This window comes from Bufo bufo, chromosome 1 (assembly GCF_905171765.1).
Source record: "Bufo bufo chromosome 1, aBufBuf1.1, whole genome shotgun sequence".
NCBI lineage: Eukaryota > Metazoa > Chordata > Amphibia > Anura > Bufonidae > Bufo > Bufo bufo.
The window spans coordinates 183,026,533-183,043,519 of record NC_053389.1 but is presented as its reverse complement, the minus strand read 5'-3'; the positions used below and the strand labels follow the sequence as shown (position 1 = coordinate 183,043,519).

At 44.4% G+C, this 16,987-nt stretch overlaps 1 protein-coding gene across 1 annotated transcript in view; it reads right to left on the bottom strand.

Moving 5' to 3' along the window:
* Positions 1-5,793: 5,793 nt before the first annotated feature.
* Positions 5,794-16,987, bottom strand: part of ALDH16A1 (aldehyde dehydrogenase 16 family member A1) — a 96,747-nt gene continuing 85,553 nt past the window's right edge. The window contains exon 17 of the mRNA XM_040433042.1: positions 5,794-6,440. Within this exon, the coding sequence (XP_040288976.1) occupies positions 6,267-6,440 (174 nt within the window). The 3' untranslated portion in view covers positions 5,794-6,266. The remainder of the gene's footprint in view (positions 6,441-16,987) is intronic.

Genomic DNA, 16,987 nt, shown 5'->3' with positions numbered 1-16,987 from the left:
ACCTAGTCCAATTCAAGTGAATGAGACTGCAATCCCAAGCACAGCCACTATCAAATGTGCTTGGTAAGCTGTATGAAGACTGCGGCCTCTTCAAATATTGAACTCCTGGAAAACCCCTTTAAATGTTTGCTGTGGAATAACCCCTTTAAAATGTGGATAAGGGAAGGGAGTATTTTGCTGAAATAGAATTTTACCTTGTAAAAATGTGATCATTGTCAGGATTTTTTTTCCTGAGGAAGCTTAAAAGGTTAACAAACCCTAAAGGGACAGCCCCTTACTGTATGTAAAAAGGTCATTAGAGTGAGGTCTCAAACATGTTTATTACATTGCAGGATTCACTGGGACTTATTTTTAGATGACATTTCCTAAAGTAAAATATGTAAAGAAGCATCATGCTAGTTCAAACTAGTCATGAAGCTTCCCGACACCCCCATTGATCAGGCCAGTGACCCATTTACTGTTCCTGTTGCCTATGTGCAGCTTAGTCCCACTGAAGTGAATGCGCCTGAGCTCCAAAACCACGAACAGCCATAATACAATGTACAGTGCTGTGCTTGGAAACCTGTGAAGAGACCGACCTCTTCAAACAGCCAATTGGTGGTTGTGTCAAGTGTCCGACCCCCACCAATCAGATAATGGTGATCAATCCTTAGGATAGGTCAATAAAAAAAAAAAAGTTTAAAATCTACACAGGTCAATATATGCAGTTGATTTTTTTTGCACTGTGTGGATGACAATACATGTAGTCAATACAAATTTTTGCCCTCTGTAACCATCCATGTCAAGCTGAGGAGCACACGACTGTAGTGTTCTTCATTTGGAGGAAGTCTAGCTGCTCGCGTTGTCTACAGTTCTCAGAAGCTCCAGAGACTATGAAGTGTATGATCTTTTTATAAGTTGCACTTAAGCTGCAGGGTTTAGAGATTTCATGCAATCTGAAGTGGAACATAACTGAATTTCCACTAGAGTAGGAAGGTAGTAGACCCTTCATCTCCAACCACAGACAGTAACATTTGAGGGGCCTACACATTCGTGTAGGCCCCATGTTCTTTACTTCAGACCACAAGCAGCTTACAATTAAACTATATTAAACCTTAATTCTTAGTAAAATCTCCCACACAGGATGTATTTGTGAAAATATAAGTGAGTCTACAGTATATGCAGAGTGAATACAGGGCGTTGGAATTATCACTATATTTAAGCAGAAGTTTAAGTCATTTTCCACAGTTTATGTAGACTTTTACATCTACACACAATAAAATGATGTGCAGATTTATTTCATGATAACCGCCATTATAATATTTCATTATATAACCGCCAATCCGGAAAGCTTCTATGCCCAGCCTTTCCGGTGGAAACCAGTCACAGTTTCCGAATTTAAAATGTTTTTGGGACTTATCCTCAGCATGGGTCTAACTAAAAAAAATGTATTGCAGTCCTATTGGTCTAAAGACCCAATACATTACATGCCCATGTTCTCTGCTGCTATGTCCAGGGCACGTTTTGAGGGCATCATGCGCTTTATGCATTTTACTGACAATAAAACCTGTCATCCAAGAGGCCACCCTGCTTATGACCGGCTCCACAAAATTCGGCCCCTCATAGACCGTTTGTCATCCAGGTTTGCAGATGTGTATACCCTCAATCAGAACATCTGCATAGACAAGTCCCTTGTACATTTTACCGGGCACCTTGGCATCAAACAGTACATCCCCAGCAAGCGCCCCCGGTATGGGGTCAAACTGTATATGCTCTGTGAAAGGGCCACAGGCTATACATATCGTTTTAGGGTCTATGAGGGAAAAGACTCAAAACTGGAGCCGGTCGGATGCCCTGACTACCTGGGGAGCAGTGGCAAGATTGTCTGGGACTTGGTGTCACCCTTACTCCACAAGGGGTACCACTTATACGTGGACAATTTTTACACAAGCGTGGCCCTCTTTCGGCACTTACATATAGTCGGAATTCAATGCTGTGGCACCGCGCGACCTAGTCGCCGGGGCTTCCCCCAACGGCTCGTTAATACCCGACTTGCACGGGGGGAGAGGGCTGCCTTGTGTGACCAATAACTGCTCACGGTGAAGTGGAGGGACAAGAGGGACGTTTACCTTCTGTCCACCATTCACGCAGACACGACTGTCCAAATTGAAAGGGCAACTGGAGTCATTGAGAAACCCCTCTGTCCACGACTATAACCTTCACATGGGAGGGGTGGACTTCAATGACCAGATGTTGGCTCCCTATTTAGTGTCCCATGGGGAAGGAGAGGTTTGTCCTCTAAAGGTAAAAAAATAAAAAAAATAAAAAATAAAAAAATAAAAAAAATAACAGGTAAGCAAAAAAGTTAATGTTCTGTTTCAAATGTTATATAAAGTTTATAAAAGTTGATGTTAATAAATTTATTGCGTTGCTGCCTGTTTTTTTTTTTTTTTTTTTTACCTTCTAGGTCAGGCATGCTCAACTTGCGGCCCTTCAGCTGTTGCAAAACTACAACTCCCAGCATGCCCGAACAGCCTACAGCTATCAGCCTAGAGCAGGGCATTGTGGGAGTTGTAGTTTTACAACAGCTGGAGGGCCGCAGGTTGAGCATGCCTGTTCTAGGTGGACCAAGCGATCCACCAGCTGCAGCACTGATGTGCATTCTGACAGAAGCATTGCGCTGCTGTCAGATTACACAAAAGTCGGTGTATGCGGCGCTGCAAGACGAGATTTCTCCTCTGCAGTAAAAAAGATACGTTTGCCGAGGCTTATGAGCTGAGGGGCGGTGTTCATATGATTTGGCAAACATTTTTTATAAAAAAAATAAAAATTCTGGCAATGATTTATTCATCCACATCGATTAATGTGAATGGAGAAATCGGGTTTTCCAGGGCATATGAGCTGAAGTGGGTTTGGATGTTGGGCAGAGCTCCTATGTCCTGGCAGACGCCTTTCCCCTCTTTTTTTTTTTTTTGCACATTTTTTGGCAGAGATTTTTTCATCCACATTGATCGATGCGAATGAAGAAATCTGTGCCATTCATTTTTTCTTTCAGCCCAGAGACTGAACGGAAAAAAAAATCTCATTACCCGTATGCTCAATATAAGGAGAATAGCAGAAACTCCTAATGCTGGGCATACATGTAATGATTGCGGAGACCCTCAAATGCCAGGGCAGTACAAACACCCCACAAATAACACCATTTTGGAAAGAAGACACCCCAAGGTATTCCGTGAGGGGCATATTGAGTCCATGAAAGATTGAACTTTTTGTCACAAGTTAGCGGAAAGGGAGACTGTGAGAAAAAAAAAAAATAAAAAATCAATTTCCGCTAACTTGTGCCAAAAAAAAAAAATCGTCTATGAACTCGCCATGCCCCTCACAGAATACCTTGGGGTGTCTTCTTTCCAAAATGGGGTCACATGTGGGGTATTTATACTGCCCTGGCATTTTAGGGGACCTAAAGCGTGAGAAGAAGTCTGGAATCCAAATGTCTAAAAATGCCCTCCTAAAAGGTACTCATTGGAATTTGGGCACCTAGGCTGCAAAAAAGTGTCACACATGTGGTATCGCCGTACTCAGGAGAAGTAGGGCAATGTGTTTTGGGGTGACTTTTTACATATACCCATGCTGGGTGAGAGAAATATCTCTGTAAAATGACAACTTTGTATAGAAAAATGGGAAAAGTTGTCTTTTACAGATATTTCTCTCACCCAGCATGGGTATATGTAAAAATACACCCTAAAACACGTTGCCCTACTACTTCTGAGTACGGCGATACCACATGTGTGACACTTTTTTGCAGCCTAGGTGCACAAGGGGGCCCAAATTCTAAAGGGTAGCTTTAGGATTTCACTGGGCATCTTTTAAGCATTTGGATTCCAAACTACTTCTCACGCTTTAGGTCAGGGCCGTATAAATACCACACAAGTGACCCCATTTTGGAAAGAAGACACCCCAAGGTATTTCGTGAGGGGCATGGCGAGTTCATGTAAAATTTTATTTTTTGTCACAAGTTAGTGGAATATGAGACTCTAAGAAAAAAAATTCAAATAAAAAATAAATCATTTTCCGCTAACTTGTGCCAAATAAAAAAAATATTCTAGGAACTCGCCATGCCCCTCCCAGAATACCTTGGGGTGTCTTATTTCCAAAATGGGGTCACTTGTGGGGTATTTATACTATCCTGGCATTCTAGCACGTCAAGAAACATGACAGGTGCTCAGAAAGTCAGAGCTGCTTCAAAATGCGGATATTCACATTTTTGTACCATAGTTTGTAAACGATATAACTTTTGCGCAAACCAATAAATATACACTTATTGGATTTTTTTATCAAAGACATGTAGCACAATAAATTCTGACACAAACTTGTATAGAAATGTAATTATATTTGAACAATTTAACCAGAGAAAGTTAAAAATACACTTTTTTTGAGAAAATTGCGGCATATTTTGATTAATATCGGAAAAACAAAAAATCTTAGCAGCAATCATATACCACCAAAAGAAAGCTGTATTTGTGAGAAGAAAAGGAGGTAAAATTCATTTGGGTGCCAAGTTGCATGACCGAGCAATAAACCGTTAAATTTGTGAAGTGACGATTTGTAAAAAATGGCCTGGTCACTAGGGGGGTATAAACCTGTGGTCCTTAAGTGGTTAAAGGACCAATAAACTCACCTCATTTCCAACCTCCGTTACTATTCCACTGTATGGTGCTACTTTTACACTTGCGTTCAGAGCGGATCCGTCTGGTGTCTGCACAGACGGATCCGCTCCTATAATGCAAACGTTGGGATCCGTTCAGAACGGATCCGTCTGCATTATAGTTCAGAAAAAAATCTAAGTGTGAAAGTTAGTCAGACGGATCCGTCCACACTTTACATTCAAAGTCAATGGGGGACGGATCCGTTTGAAATTGCACCATATTGTGTCAACTTCAAACGGATCCGTCCCCATTGACTTACATTGTAAGTCTGGACGGATCCGTTTGGCTCCGCACGGCCAGGCGGACACCGGAACGCTGCAAGCTGCGTTCGGATGTCCGCCTGCTGAACGGAACGGAGGCTGAACGCTGCCAGACTGATGTATTCTGAGCGGATCCGCATCCACTCAGAATGCATTGGGGCAGTACGGATGCGTTCGGGGCCGCTTGTGAGAGCCTTCAAACTGAGCTCACAAGCGGACACCCGAACGCTAGTGTGAAAGTTATACAAGTTTTCAATAACTGCTGGCTCCCCTGTATATGTTGGGGGAAATGTTAGACCCACTTTCATGTTCGCGGCCAATATAGTGGCCCAATACATTTGATTTTTGGTGCAAACTGCTAACAATCTAATGTGTATTTTGGACCACCAATATTGGTTTATAAGAAGTTCCTGCATAGACCTGACAACTAATATCTACAGCCAATTTAGGCTAGTTTCACACTGCCGCTTTTATATTCGGCAGTCTGTTCTGGCATATTTAGCGGGTTGCGGACAGATCTCCATTATAGCTAATGGGGCCGGACGGCAACATGGTATGCGGGAATGCAGAGAGATGCGTCAGGCTGTTCTCTGTTGGAATAGGGCTAGTGTGAAACTAGCCTTGTTTATGGAGGAAGGAGGCTAATTTTATAAAACTTCTTTAAGGGTACTTTCACACTAGCGTTATTCTTTTCCGGTATAGAAATCCGGTAAAGGGTCTCAATACCAGAGAAAAACGCATCAGTTTTGTCCTAATGCATTCTGAATGGAAATCAATCCGTTCAGAAAGCATCAGGATGTCTTCCATTCCCTCCCTTGTACGGTATCTGACCGGACAAAATACCACAGCATGCTGTGGTATTTTTTCCGGCCAAAATCCCGGAACAATACCGCACTTGCCGGATCCGGCATTTATTTCCATAGAGATGTATTAATGCTGGATCCGGTACAAAGTGTTCCGGAAAATGCTGCTTGGGTTTTCCAGTCCGCGCATGCACCGGGATATAGGAGGAGCTATTTTTGCTTTTGATCTTCAAATTCCGGATCTGTTATTTCGTATGATACTGGATGAGACGGATCCGGTATTTCACCGGATCTGTCTAACGGATCCGGAAAAAAAAAGCTTTCCATTTGTACACGGCTTGCTGGATCCGGCAGGCAGTTCCGCTGCCGGAATAAAAAAACGCTAGTGTGAAAGTACCCTAAGAAAGAAGGGCACATAATCTTTGATGGGTTTACAGGTCCTTAGAAATGCACTGAGGTATTAATTGAATGTACTGTAAGTCATAAGATCCCCTGACTGCAATAAGGCCTTCACCATGTTAGTTTGCAAATATTTCCCCCATGGGTATCCAGATGTTTTTGCACTGGGTGGCATGATACAGGAACTCTTCGCCTTCTCCCTCCTGGGGGTTCTCCCAGTCTCTGGTGAGCCCGTAGTTTACCCAGGTTTGCTTGCAATTTTCGGCAGAAGACCACTCCATAAATTTAGATCCCTGTTAAAAGTGAAAAAGAAACAAGTTACCCAGGGGAGTCACTGATGTCTGATGATACGCTGCCTATGCATTAATGGAATAGAAATTGTAGGACTGTATGGCAGGTATTCGTGTTTCTTTTCTTAGCTCTTCCTCTTAGGGTCCATTCACACGTCCGCAAAATGGGTCCGCATCCGTTCCGCAATTTTGCGGAACAGGTGCGGACCCATTCATTTTCAATGGGGCCGGAATGTGCTGTCCGCATCCGCATTTGCGGACCCGCACTTCCGTTCCGCAAAAAAATTGAACGTGTCCTATTCTTGTCCGCAATTGCGGACAAGAAAAGGCATTTTCTATGAGAGTGCCGGCGATGTGCAGTCTGCAAATGCGGAATGCACATTGCCGGTGTCCGTGTTTTGCGGATCCGCAAAACACATAGACGTGTGAATGGACCCTTAATCAGCCTACAGCTCGTCCGTAAAGTGGCAGTAGATGGAGGCAGTCCATTGTTAGCCTGCGCATGCGCTGATTTCCTAGTCTTCCAGGACCTGCACCTATGTTATTGCCCAAGTCACTTCTTCTCTTCACAGCTGGCCTCACTCTTGGATAAAGATCTGATACTAGTCAGAAACAAATGGAAAAACAAGCAAACACAGTGTTCCCCTTGCTGTTAAAGGGGTTCTGCACTTTCATTTAACTGATGATCTATCCTCTGGATAGATCATCAGCTTCTGATCGGCGGGGGTCCGACACCCGGGCCCCCCGCCGATCAGCTGTTTGAGAAGGCAGCAGCGCCGTGGCCTTCTCACTGTTTACCGCCGGGCCGCCAGCCCACTGACGTCACGACTAGTATCAACTAGCGTGGGTGCGGCTAAGCTCTGTTTACTTGAATGGAGCTTAGCCGCGCCCACGCTAGTTGATACTAGTCGTGACGTCAGTGGGTCGGCGGTAAACAGCGAGAAGGCCACGGCGCTGCTGGAGCGCTGCTGCCTTCTCAAACAGCTGATCGGCGAGGGTCCCAGGTGTCGGACCCCCGCCGATCAGAAGCTGATGATCTATCCAGAGGATAGATCATCAGTTAAATGAAAGTGCAGAACCCCTTTCAGGCTGTATTAGATTAAAAAAATCAAGACGAAGATTGTCTGGAGGGAAGCGTTTCTTTTCAGCAATCGCCTGTTCATTAGCGGAAGAGAACACTGCTATTACAGGCAGCGATCTCCTCCACAGTATGAGGAGTACAGATCGCTAATGGCATTGCTCATCGCCATACTGAATCATTGTTTGCTGGTAGCAGAGCATGCTTAAAAACCTTGACTGCCTGATGAACGAGCGTTTGCTCGTTCATTGGGTAATTGGTGGCAGCTAGCGAGCGTTCATACTATCGGTCAGTGCTAGTTCAGTCATCTGTCTGCACTAAGTATGACGTAGCAGGTCACTATCTGAAAAAGTGAGGCCAGCTGTGAAGATATGTGGCCAGGTCAATAACATAACAAGAGCATGCAGCTGAGATCCGGTACTGCTTCTTAAGGCTCATGCCTGCGAGCATAAGCGCTCAGTGCCGTATTGTGCAATATATGGGCACTGGCCGTGTGCACTCCGTGGTGAAGATCTATAAATGTACAACAAAGCCATATAAAGTATAAAATCTTTATTGTTACATACATAACATAATAATAAAAAACATATATGTGGCAAAGTGGACAGAGGAATGACACCGGACTAACAATGGTGTATCAATACAGTAAATGCAGTAACACCCATCTACCCCTGACAAAAACCAAATAGATGCCGATGCAATAAATATGGTAAAGTGCAAAGTGTATGGGAGAGGGATAGACAAGGGAGAAAGAGCTGCTCAAATGAATACAGACCAATAGTCCTGACCCCGACGTGCGTTTCGCTGTCGCTTCTTCAGGGTCCGCTGTCATTCCTGTGTTCACTTTGCCACATATATGTTTTTTATTATTATGTTATGTATGTAACAATAAAGACGGTCCATAAACGGACCGCAAAACACTGAAAAAGCCATACGGTCGTGTGCATGAGCCCTAAGGCCTCTTGCAAACGAAGTTTTTTTTTTTTTCCGTTTCCGTTCTGTTGTTTGCGTTCCGTATACGGAACCATTCATTTCAATGGATCCGCAAAACAAAATGGAAGGTACTCCGTATGCCTTCCGTTTCCGAATTTGTTTTTCCGTTCCGTTCAAAGATAGAACATGTCCTATTATTGTCCGCATAACGGACAAGGATAGTACTGTTCTATCAGGCGCCAGCTGTTTCGTTCCACAAAAAAACGTAATGCACAAGGACCTCATCCATATTTTTTGCGGATCCGTTTTTTTGCGGACCGTAAAATACTGAAAAAGCCATATGGTCGTGTGTAAGAGGCCGAAGGGTCCATTCAAACGTCCATAGAATGGGTCCGCATCTGTTCCGCAATTCAAGACATTGTGCTGTCCGCATCCGCATTTCTGGTCCGTGGCTCCGTACTTCCGGTCTGCGGCTCCCCAAAAAAATAGAACATGTCCTATTCTTGTCCGCAATAGCGGACAAGAATAGGCATTTCTATAGGGGTGCCGGCCCGGTGTATTGCGGATCCGCAATACACTACGGACGTGTGAATGGACCCTTAGGGCTCATGCACACGACCGTTGTTTTGCTGTCTGTTTTTCATGGATCCGTTGTTCCGTATCTGAGGTTTTTTTTTCTCTGATTTAAGTCCTCTTCCGTTCCGTTATTCCACAAAACATATCCGTACGGTTTCCGTATGCAATCCGTTTTTTGCAGATCGGAAACAGAAACAGTAACTGATTAATCACCAAACACATGAGCAATATAGCCTGGGCATAGCATTTCTACAGTATGGATCCGCAAAATACGGATTAAATATGGATGACATACGGATGTGTTCCGTGTACGTTCCGTATTTTTTGTGGACCCATTGACTTGAATGGAACCTCGGACAGTGATTTGTGGACAATAATAGGACATGCACTACTTTTTTACAGAATGGAAAAACGGAAATAGAATGCACACGGAGTACCTTCCGTTGTTTTTGCGGACCCATTGAAGTGAATGGTTCCGCATACGGTCCACAAAAAAAACGGAACGGAAGCTGAAAGAAAATACGTTCGTGTGCATGAGCCCTAATACACAGGTATCAGCTGTAAGTAAGCACAATTCCCATTGTCAGGCATCTAAGTCCATAAACCTCTTGTACAGAGGTTACAAGATCACTCGTCTTAGGCTTATTGCACACGACAGTATATTTTCACGGTCCGCAAAACGGGGTCCCGTTTTTCCGTGATCCGTGACCGTTTTTTCGTCCGTAGGTCTTACTTGATTTTTGGAGGATCCTCGGACATGTTTTGGTGTCCGCCTGGCCGTGCGGAGCCAAACGGATCCGTCCTGAATTACAATGCAAGTCAATGTGGACGGATCCGTTTGACGTTGACACAATATGGTGCCATTTCAAACGGATCCGTCCCCATTGACTTTCAATGTAAAGTCTGGAGTCCCTTTTATACCATCGGATCAGAGTTTTCTCCAATCCGATGGTATATTTTAACTTGAAGCGTCCCCATCACCATGGGAACGCCTCTATGTTAGAATATACTGTCGGATATGAGTTAGATCGTGAAACCTCATTTCCGACAGTATATTCTAACACAGAGGCGTTCCCATGGTGATGGGGACGCTTCTAGTTAGAATATACTACAAACTGTGTACATGACTGCCCCCTGCTGCCTAGCAGTATCCGATCTCTTACAGGGGGCCGTGATCAGCACAATTAACCCCTCAGGTGCCGCACCTGAAGGGGTTAATTGTACTATCATATCCCCCTGTAAGAGATCAGGGCTGCCAGGCAGCAGGGGGCAGACCCTCCCCCCCTCCCCAGTTTGAATATCATTGGTGGCCAGTGCGCCCCCCCCCCCCTCTATTGTAATAATAGGTTGGTGGCCAGTGCGGCCCCCCCCCCCCCCCTCTATTGTAATTATTCGTTGGTGGCACAGTGTGCGCCCCCCATCGGCCCCCCCTCCCTCTATAGCATTAACAACATTGGTGGCCAGTGTGCGGCCTCCCATCTCTCTCTCCCCCCCCCCATCATTGGTGGCAGCGGAGTTCCGATCGGAGTCCCAGTTTAATCGCTGGGGCTCCGATCGGTAACCATGGCAACCAGGACGCTACTACAGTCCTGGTTGCCATGGTTACTTAGCAATAGTACAATAGTAGAAGATTCATACTTACCTGCTGGTGGCTGCTGCGATGTTCGTGTCCGGCCGGGAGCTCCACCTACTGGTAAGTGACAGGGTCTGTGCGGCGCATTGCTAAATGAACTGTCACTTACCAGTAGGAGGAGCTCCCATCTCCCCCCCGATCATTGGTGGCAGCGGGTTACTAGCAATAGTACAATAGTAAAAGATTCATACTTACCTGGGAGCTGCGATGTTCGTGTCCGGCCGGGAGCTCCTCCTACTGGTAAGTGACAGTTCATTTAGCAATGCGCCGCACAGACCCTGTCACTTACCAGTAGGTGGAGCTCCCGGCCGGACACGAACATCGCAGCAGCCACCAGCAGGTAAGTATGAATCTTCTACTATTGTACTATTGCTAAGTAACCATGGCAACCAGGACTGTAGTAGCGTCCTGGTTGCCATGGTTACCGATCGGAGCCCCAGCGATTAAACTGGGACTCCGATCGGAACTCCGCTGCCACCAATGATGGGGGGGGGGAGAGAGAGATGGGAGGCCGCACACTGGCCACCAATGTTGTTAATGCTATAGAGGGAGGGGGGGCCGATGGGGGGCGCACACTGTGCCACCAACGAATTATTACAATAGAGGGAGGGAGGGGGGGGGGGGGGGGGGGCGCACACTGTGCCACCAACGAATAATTACAATAGAGGGGGGGGGGGCCGCACTGGCCACCAACCTATTATTACAATAGAGGGGGGGGGGGCGCACTGGCCACCAATGATATTCAAACTGGGGAGGGGGGGAGGGTCTGCCCCCTGCTGCCTGGCAGCCCTGATCTCTTACAGGGGGATATGATAGTACAATTAACCCATTCAGGTGCCGCACCTGAAGGGGTTAATTGTGCTGATCATGGCCCCCTGTAAGAGATCGGGTGCTGCCAGGCAGCAGGGGGCAGTCTTGTACACAGTTTGTAGTGTATTCTAACTAGAAGCGTCCCCATCACCATGGGAACGCTTCTGTGTTAGAATATACTGTCGGTTCTGAGTTTTCACGAAGTGAAAACTCAGCTATGAAAAAGCTTTTATGCAGACGGATCTTCGGATCCGTCTGTATAAAAAGTAACCTACGGCCACAGATCACGGACACGGATGCCAATCTTGTGTGCATCCGTGTTCTTTCACGGACCCATTGACTTGAATGGGTCCGTGAACCGTTGGCCGTGAAAAAAATAGGACAGGTCATATTTTTTTCACGGCCAGGAAACACAGATCTCGGATGCGGCTGCAAAACGGTGCATTTTCCGTTTTTTCCACGGACCCATTGAAAGTCATGGGGTCCGCGAAAAAAAAACGGAAAACGGCACAACGGCCACGGGTGCACACAACGGTCGTGTGAAAGAGGCCTTAGGTATCCACGACTATACAAACTAAAGTTATAGATATACAGAACCAAGTGAGCTCTTTTCCTGTCATTACTGAAGATAACATTCAGAAAATGAAGTTACTGGAATTCCTATATGAACTCTGACCCCCATAACTTTACAGTTATATCTACTGAGCTGTGTGTGGGGGCTAATTTTTTGCGGTACAATCTGTAGTTTTTATTGATACCATTTTGGAGTGTGTGTGACTTTCTGATCAAATTGGCCATTTTGACCCTTTTTTTAAGTTCAGCCATTCGCCGTTTTGGAAAAATATTTTTATCATTTAATAGTACGGGCATTTTGGACACGGTTATGCTTATGATGTTTATATTTTTTGTTATTTATGTATTTTTTTTTATTCTACGGAAAGGGTGTTTTAAACTTTAATATTTTATATACTTTTAAATTACTTTTTTTTATGATTTTGAAGCTTGCATTGTATTTGAACCTACAAAACACATTTTTTTTTTTTATTCTGAAGCCTCATTGGTCTAAAAGAATTGCTTATTTCTTATGTTGGCCAAAATAAGAATTGCAGCTTCAATTCCGACCCAGCATATTGAAACCAATTACCGGCATCCTCATTGGCCGCAGAGGATGCCGGTAATAAGCCCGGAAGTGCGAGCTTCCGGGTTTTTCACCCTTTAGAGGCTTTAATGACCGCGATCGGCATTATTTTTGAAACAGCGCAGACCCGCCGGCCATGACTCCCGCTGCATGCGCGAGTGGGTGCCATGTTTGCACTTCACCATAGGTAATAAGAAAAAGCAAAAGTGCATAGAAAGGCTGCACATCTCTATATTAAAATTTATATTTTATTAAACAACACGAGACAAGTTAAAAACATTGCATACAATCAAGACCAAGTGTTAGGACAGAAAATTATGTCCAACACACGTCCCTATGATCAACAAGTCCTAAATGTGGACAAGCATAAGCCGCCAGAAAAATTCATAATATGCGATAAATATGACCTCAAATAATACTCAATACTTATCAAATATGGTGCATAGGTGCAATGCCCCACGCGTGTCGCTAGAATCACCAGCTTCCTATAAATTTTAATATAGAGATGTGCAGCCTTTGTATGCGGTTTTGTTTTTTCTTATTATCTATGGTCTGGTATTAATACTGTGGCTAGCAAGGAGCAAGTGTCCATGTGTGTGCGCAAGTGGATGAGGTGAGTATTTCTTTTTTTTTGTTTACCACTGAATGGCTCTTTTTTTTTTTGTGTACCTGTTTTTAATGGGCGATAGATGGGTACACTCCTGTCTAAATGCCAGTTAAAAACGGGCCAATTAATTTCAATGGGAGTCCGTCCAAAATGGTCCGTACAATGTTAAAAAACGGCCATGTGAATAGCCTCATTGACTTTAACTGGCTTTCAAAACGGCCGTGTGATGTCCGTTTTACACTATCGTCTGAATGTAGAAAATCACAGAAATATGATAATAATGCACTTTCTCCATATGTGATGCTTGCATCTACTTTACTAAGTCCACACTCTGATATGATGAAATCTGAGACAGTTGTCTCAGATTTTATCATATCAGAGTGTGGACTTTGTCCATATATAATGCTTGCATCTACTTTACTAAGTGCATTATTATCTTATTTCTCTGATTTTCTCCAATAATATGGCCAGGGACATCCGCACATTTATACAGGGTGGGCCATTTATATGGATACACCTTAATAAAATGGGAATGGTTGGTGATATTAACTTCCTGTTTGTGGCACATTAGTATATGTGAGGGGGGAAACTTTTCAAGATGGGTGGTGACCATGGCAGCCATTTTGAATCCAACTTTCGTTTTTTCAATAGGAAGAGGGTCAGGTGACACATCAAACTTATTGGGAATTTCACAAGAAAAACAATGGTGTGCTTGGTTTTAACGTAACTTTATTCTTTCATGAGTTATTTACAAGTTTCTGACCACTTATAAAATGTGTTCAATGTGCTGCCCATTGTGTTGGATTGTCAATGCAACCCTCTTCTCCCACTGATAGCAACACCGCAGGAGAAATGCTAGCCCAGGCTTCCAGTATTCGTAGTTTCAGGTGCTGCACATCTCGTATCTTCACAGCATAGACAATTGCCTTCAGATGACCCCAAAGATAAAAGTCTAAGGGGGTCAGATCGGGAGACCTTGGGGGCCATTCAACTGGCCCACGACGACCAATCCACTTTCCAGGAAACTGTTCATCTAGCTGGCACGTTCCCTGAGTTTTTCCAGCAAGATGGTGCACCACCACATTATGGGTGTCAGGTCCGAGCATTCCTAGATGAACAGTTTCCTGGAAAGTGGATTGGTCGTCGTGGGCCAGTTGAATGGCCCCCAAGGTCTCCCGATCTGACCCCCTTAGACTTTTATCTTTGGGGTCATCTGAAGGCAATTGTCTATGCTGTGAAGATACGAGATGTGCAGCACCTGAAACTACGGATACTGGAGGCCTGTGCTAGCATTTCTCCTGCGGTGTTGCTATCAGTGTGTGAAGAGTGGGAGAAGAGGGTTGCATTGACAATCCAACACAATGGGCAGCACATTGAACACATTTTATAAGTGGTCAGAAACTTGTAAATAACTCATGAAAGAATAAAGTTACGTTAAAACCAAGCACACCATTGTTTTTCTTGTGAAATTCCCAATAAGTTTGATGTGTCACATGACCCTCTTCCTTTTGAAAAAACAAAAGTTGGATTCAAAATGGCCGACTTCAAAATGGCCGCCATGGTCACCACCCATCTTGAAAATTTTCCCCCCTCACATATACTAATGTGCCACAAACAGGAAGTTAATATCACCAACCATTCCCATTTTATTAAGGTGTATCCATATAAATGGCCCACCCTGTATATCATACCGTGTAGGATGTTTTTACCTTTGTTTTTTCTGTGATTTTTTTTATCGTCTGAATGTAGTCTTACTGAGGGACCTTATTAACAGAGAAATTATGAGACAAGGATTAGCAAGTGGCTAAAAATACTGTATATGTACACTGCTGTTCTATTGAATTAATTACCATGGCGTGTAAATGGATAAGTAGCAATAAGTGAATGATTGTATATTTCAGGCATTGTTCTGTCGATTTCTATTGCAGAATCCTGATTTTAATATTGTGAATATAATTCCACATGCACATGTCAAACATTATATATTATAGAAGGATATGATTGCAGTAACATGATCCTATTCTCTTTCCTAAGCCTACATTCCTCACCCTGTGCTGGGAGAGGTCAGAAAGGATATTTTAAACAGTATACTCATAGAATAGAAAAATATGTTTGCCTCTAAGATTAGGAAACAGTATTTGACTTCTTTTATTAAAATGTTTCTTTTTTTTGCAATTTTCTGCCTTATGACCATTATCAAACAGTAAGTTTAAAGAGGACCTTTCATGGTTTTTTATTAATTGAGATAAATACCTTTACTTGCGGGGTACCCCCCGCTGATGATGCCTGATTTTTTAAAATATCGCTCCTGCGCCCCGCTGTGCCCCCTGCAGTTTTCACGCTCAGTATGTTAATACTGAGCATCGGTACAGGGAGGAGGAGACGCCAGGGTTTCTCAATGGGCGTCTCCTTCTAGCTGGCTGTGACGCGCTCAGCTGTGATTGGATAGCAGTAAAGGTATTAATCTCAATTAATAAAAAAACATGAAAAGTCCTCTTTAATGATTGCCTGTTATGTCTAGTAACCATACTGTTAACCTATAATTATAATGTCTATCTAACAACACTGAATTTAAAGGGCATCTGTCAGCAGATTTGTACCTATGACACTGGCTGACCTTCCATGTGCACTTGGCAGCTGAAGGCTTCTGTGTTGGTCCCATGTTCACATGTGCCCGCATTGCTGAGAATAAAATGAAGTGTTTATACATGCAAAGGAGCCTCTAGGGGCAACAGGTGAATTGCCTTTACATCTAGAGTCTCTGCTCTTTCTGCAGCTACCGCACCCTCTCCACTTTGATTGACAGGGACAGGCAGTGAAAACATGATCATGCCTGCCTGGTCCTGACTTCTGTAAAGTCAAAGTGCAGATAGCACTGCAGGCGCAGAGAGAGCAGAGCCTCTAGGTGTAATGGCAACTCCCCCGTTGCTCCTAGAAGCTCATTTGCATATATGAAAACTTCACTTTCCTCAGCAATGCGGGCACATATGAACATGGGACCTACACAGGTGCCTTCCGCTGCCAAGCGCACATGCAACAGGTCAGCCAGTCTCATAGGTACAAATCTTCTGACAGATGGCCTTTAACTTGTTCCCGACTACTTTAAGTATATATACGTCGGTGGTCACGACTTTTAAACAACAGGCACCCAGGGCTAAAGCCTGCGACTGGCGGTAACGCCGATTGCGGACATTTAACCCTTTAGATTCCATGGTCAAATGTAACCACGGCATCTACAATAATAAAAAAAAAAGGCTCCCTGGAAGATCTTGCATGAAATCCCGTGCACGGTGAAATATGATGTCATCACGACAGCCAACATGAGTTGGGGGATGCACTGCGCCACCAATGAATGTAATTAACACATTAATTTAAGTGTAGGCAGCGGGTGCTGGCAGCGGCATCACATACCCGGCACCCGCCCTCTATAACATGGCGCTGCGATCCCTGGCAATTAACCCCTCAGGTGCCACACCTAAGGGGTTCATTTCCGGGGATCGCAGCGCCATATCATGGAGGGCGGGTGCCGGGTATGTGATGCCGCTGCCAGCACCCGCTGCCTACACTTAAATTAATGTGTTAATTACATTTATTGGTGGCGCAGTGCATCCCCCAACCCCAGTATTATAAAGTATAATCATTGGTGGCGCAGTGCGCCCCACCCCCGCAACTCCCCCAGTATAACTATTATAATAATTGGTGGTGTAGTGGCCACAAGCGACCCCCCCTCATTGTTATGTTCATTGATGGCAGTGGCCACAGGGTCTCCTCCCCC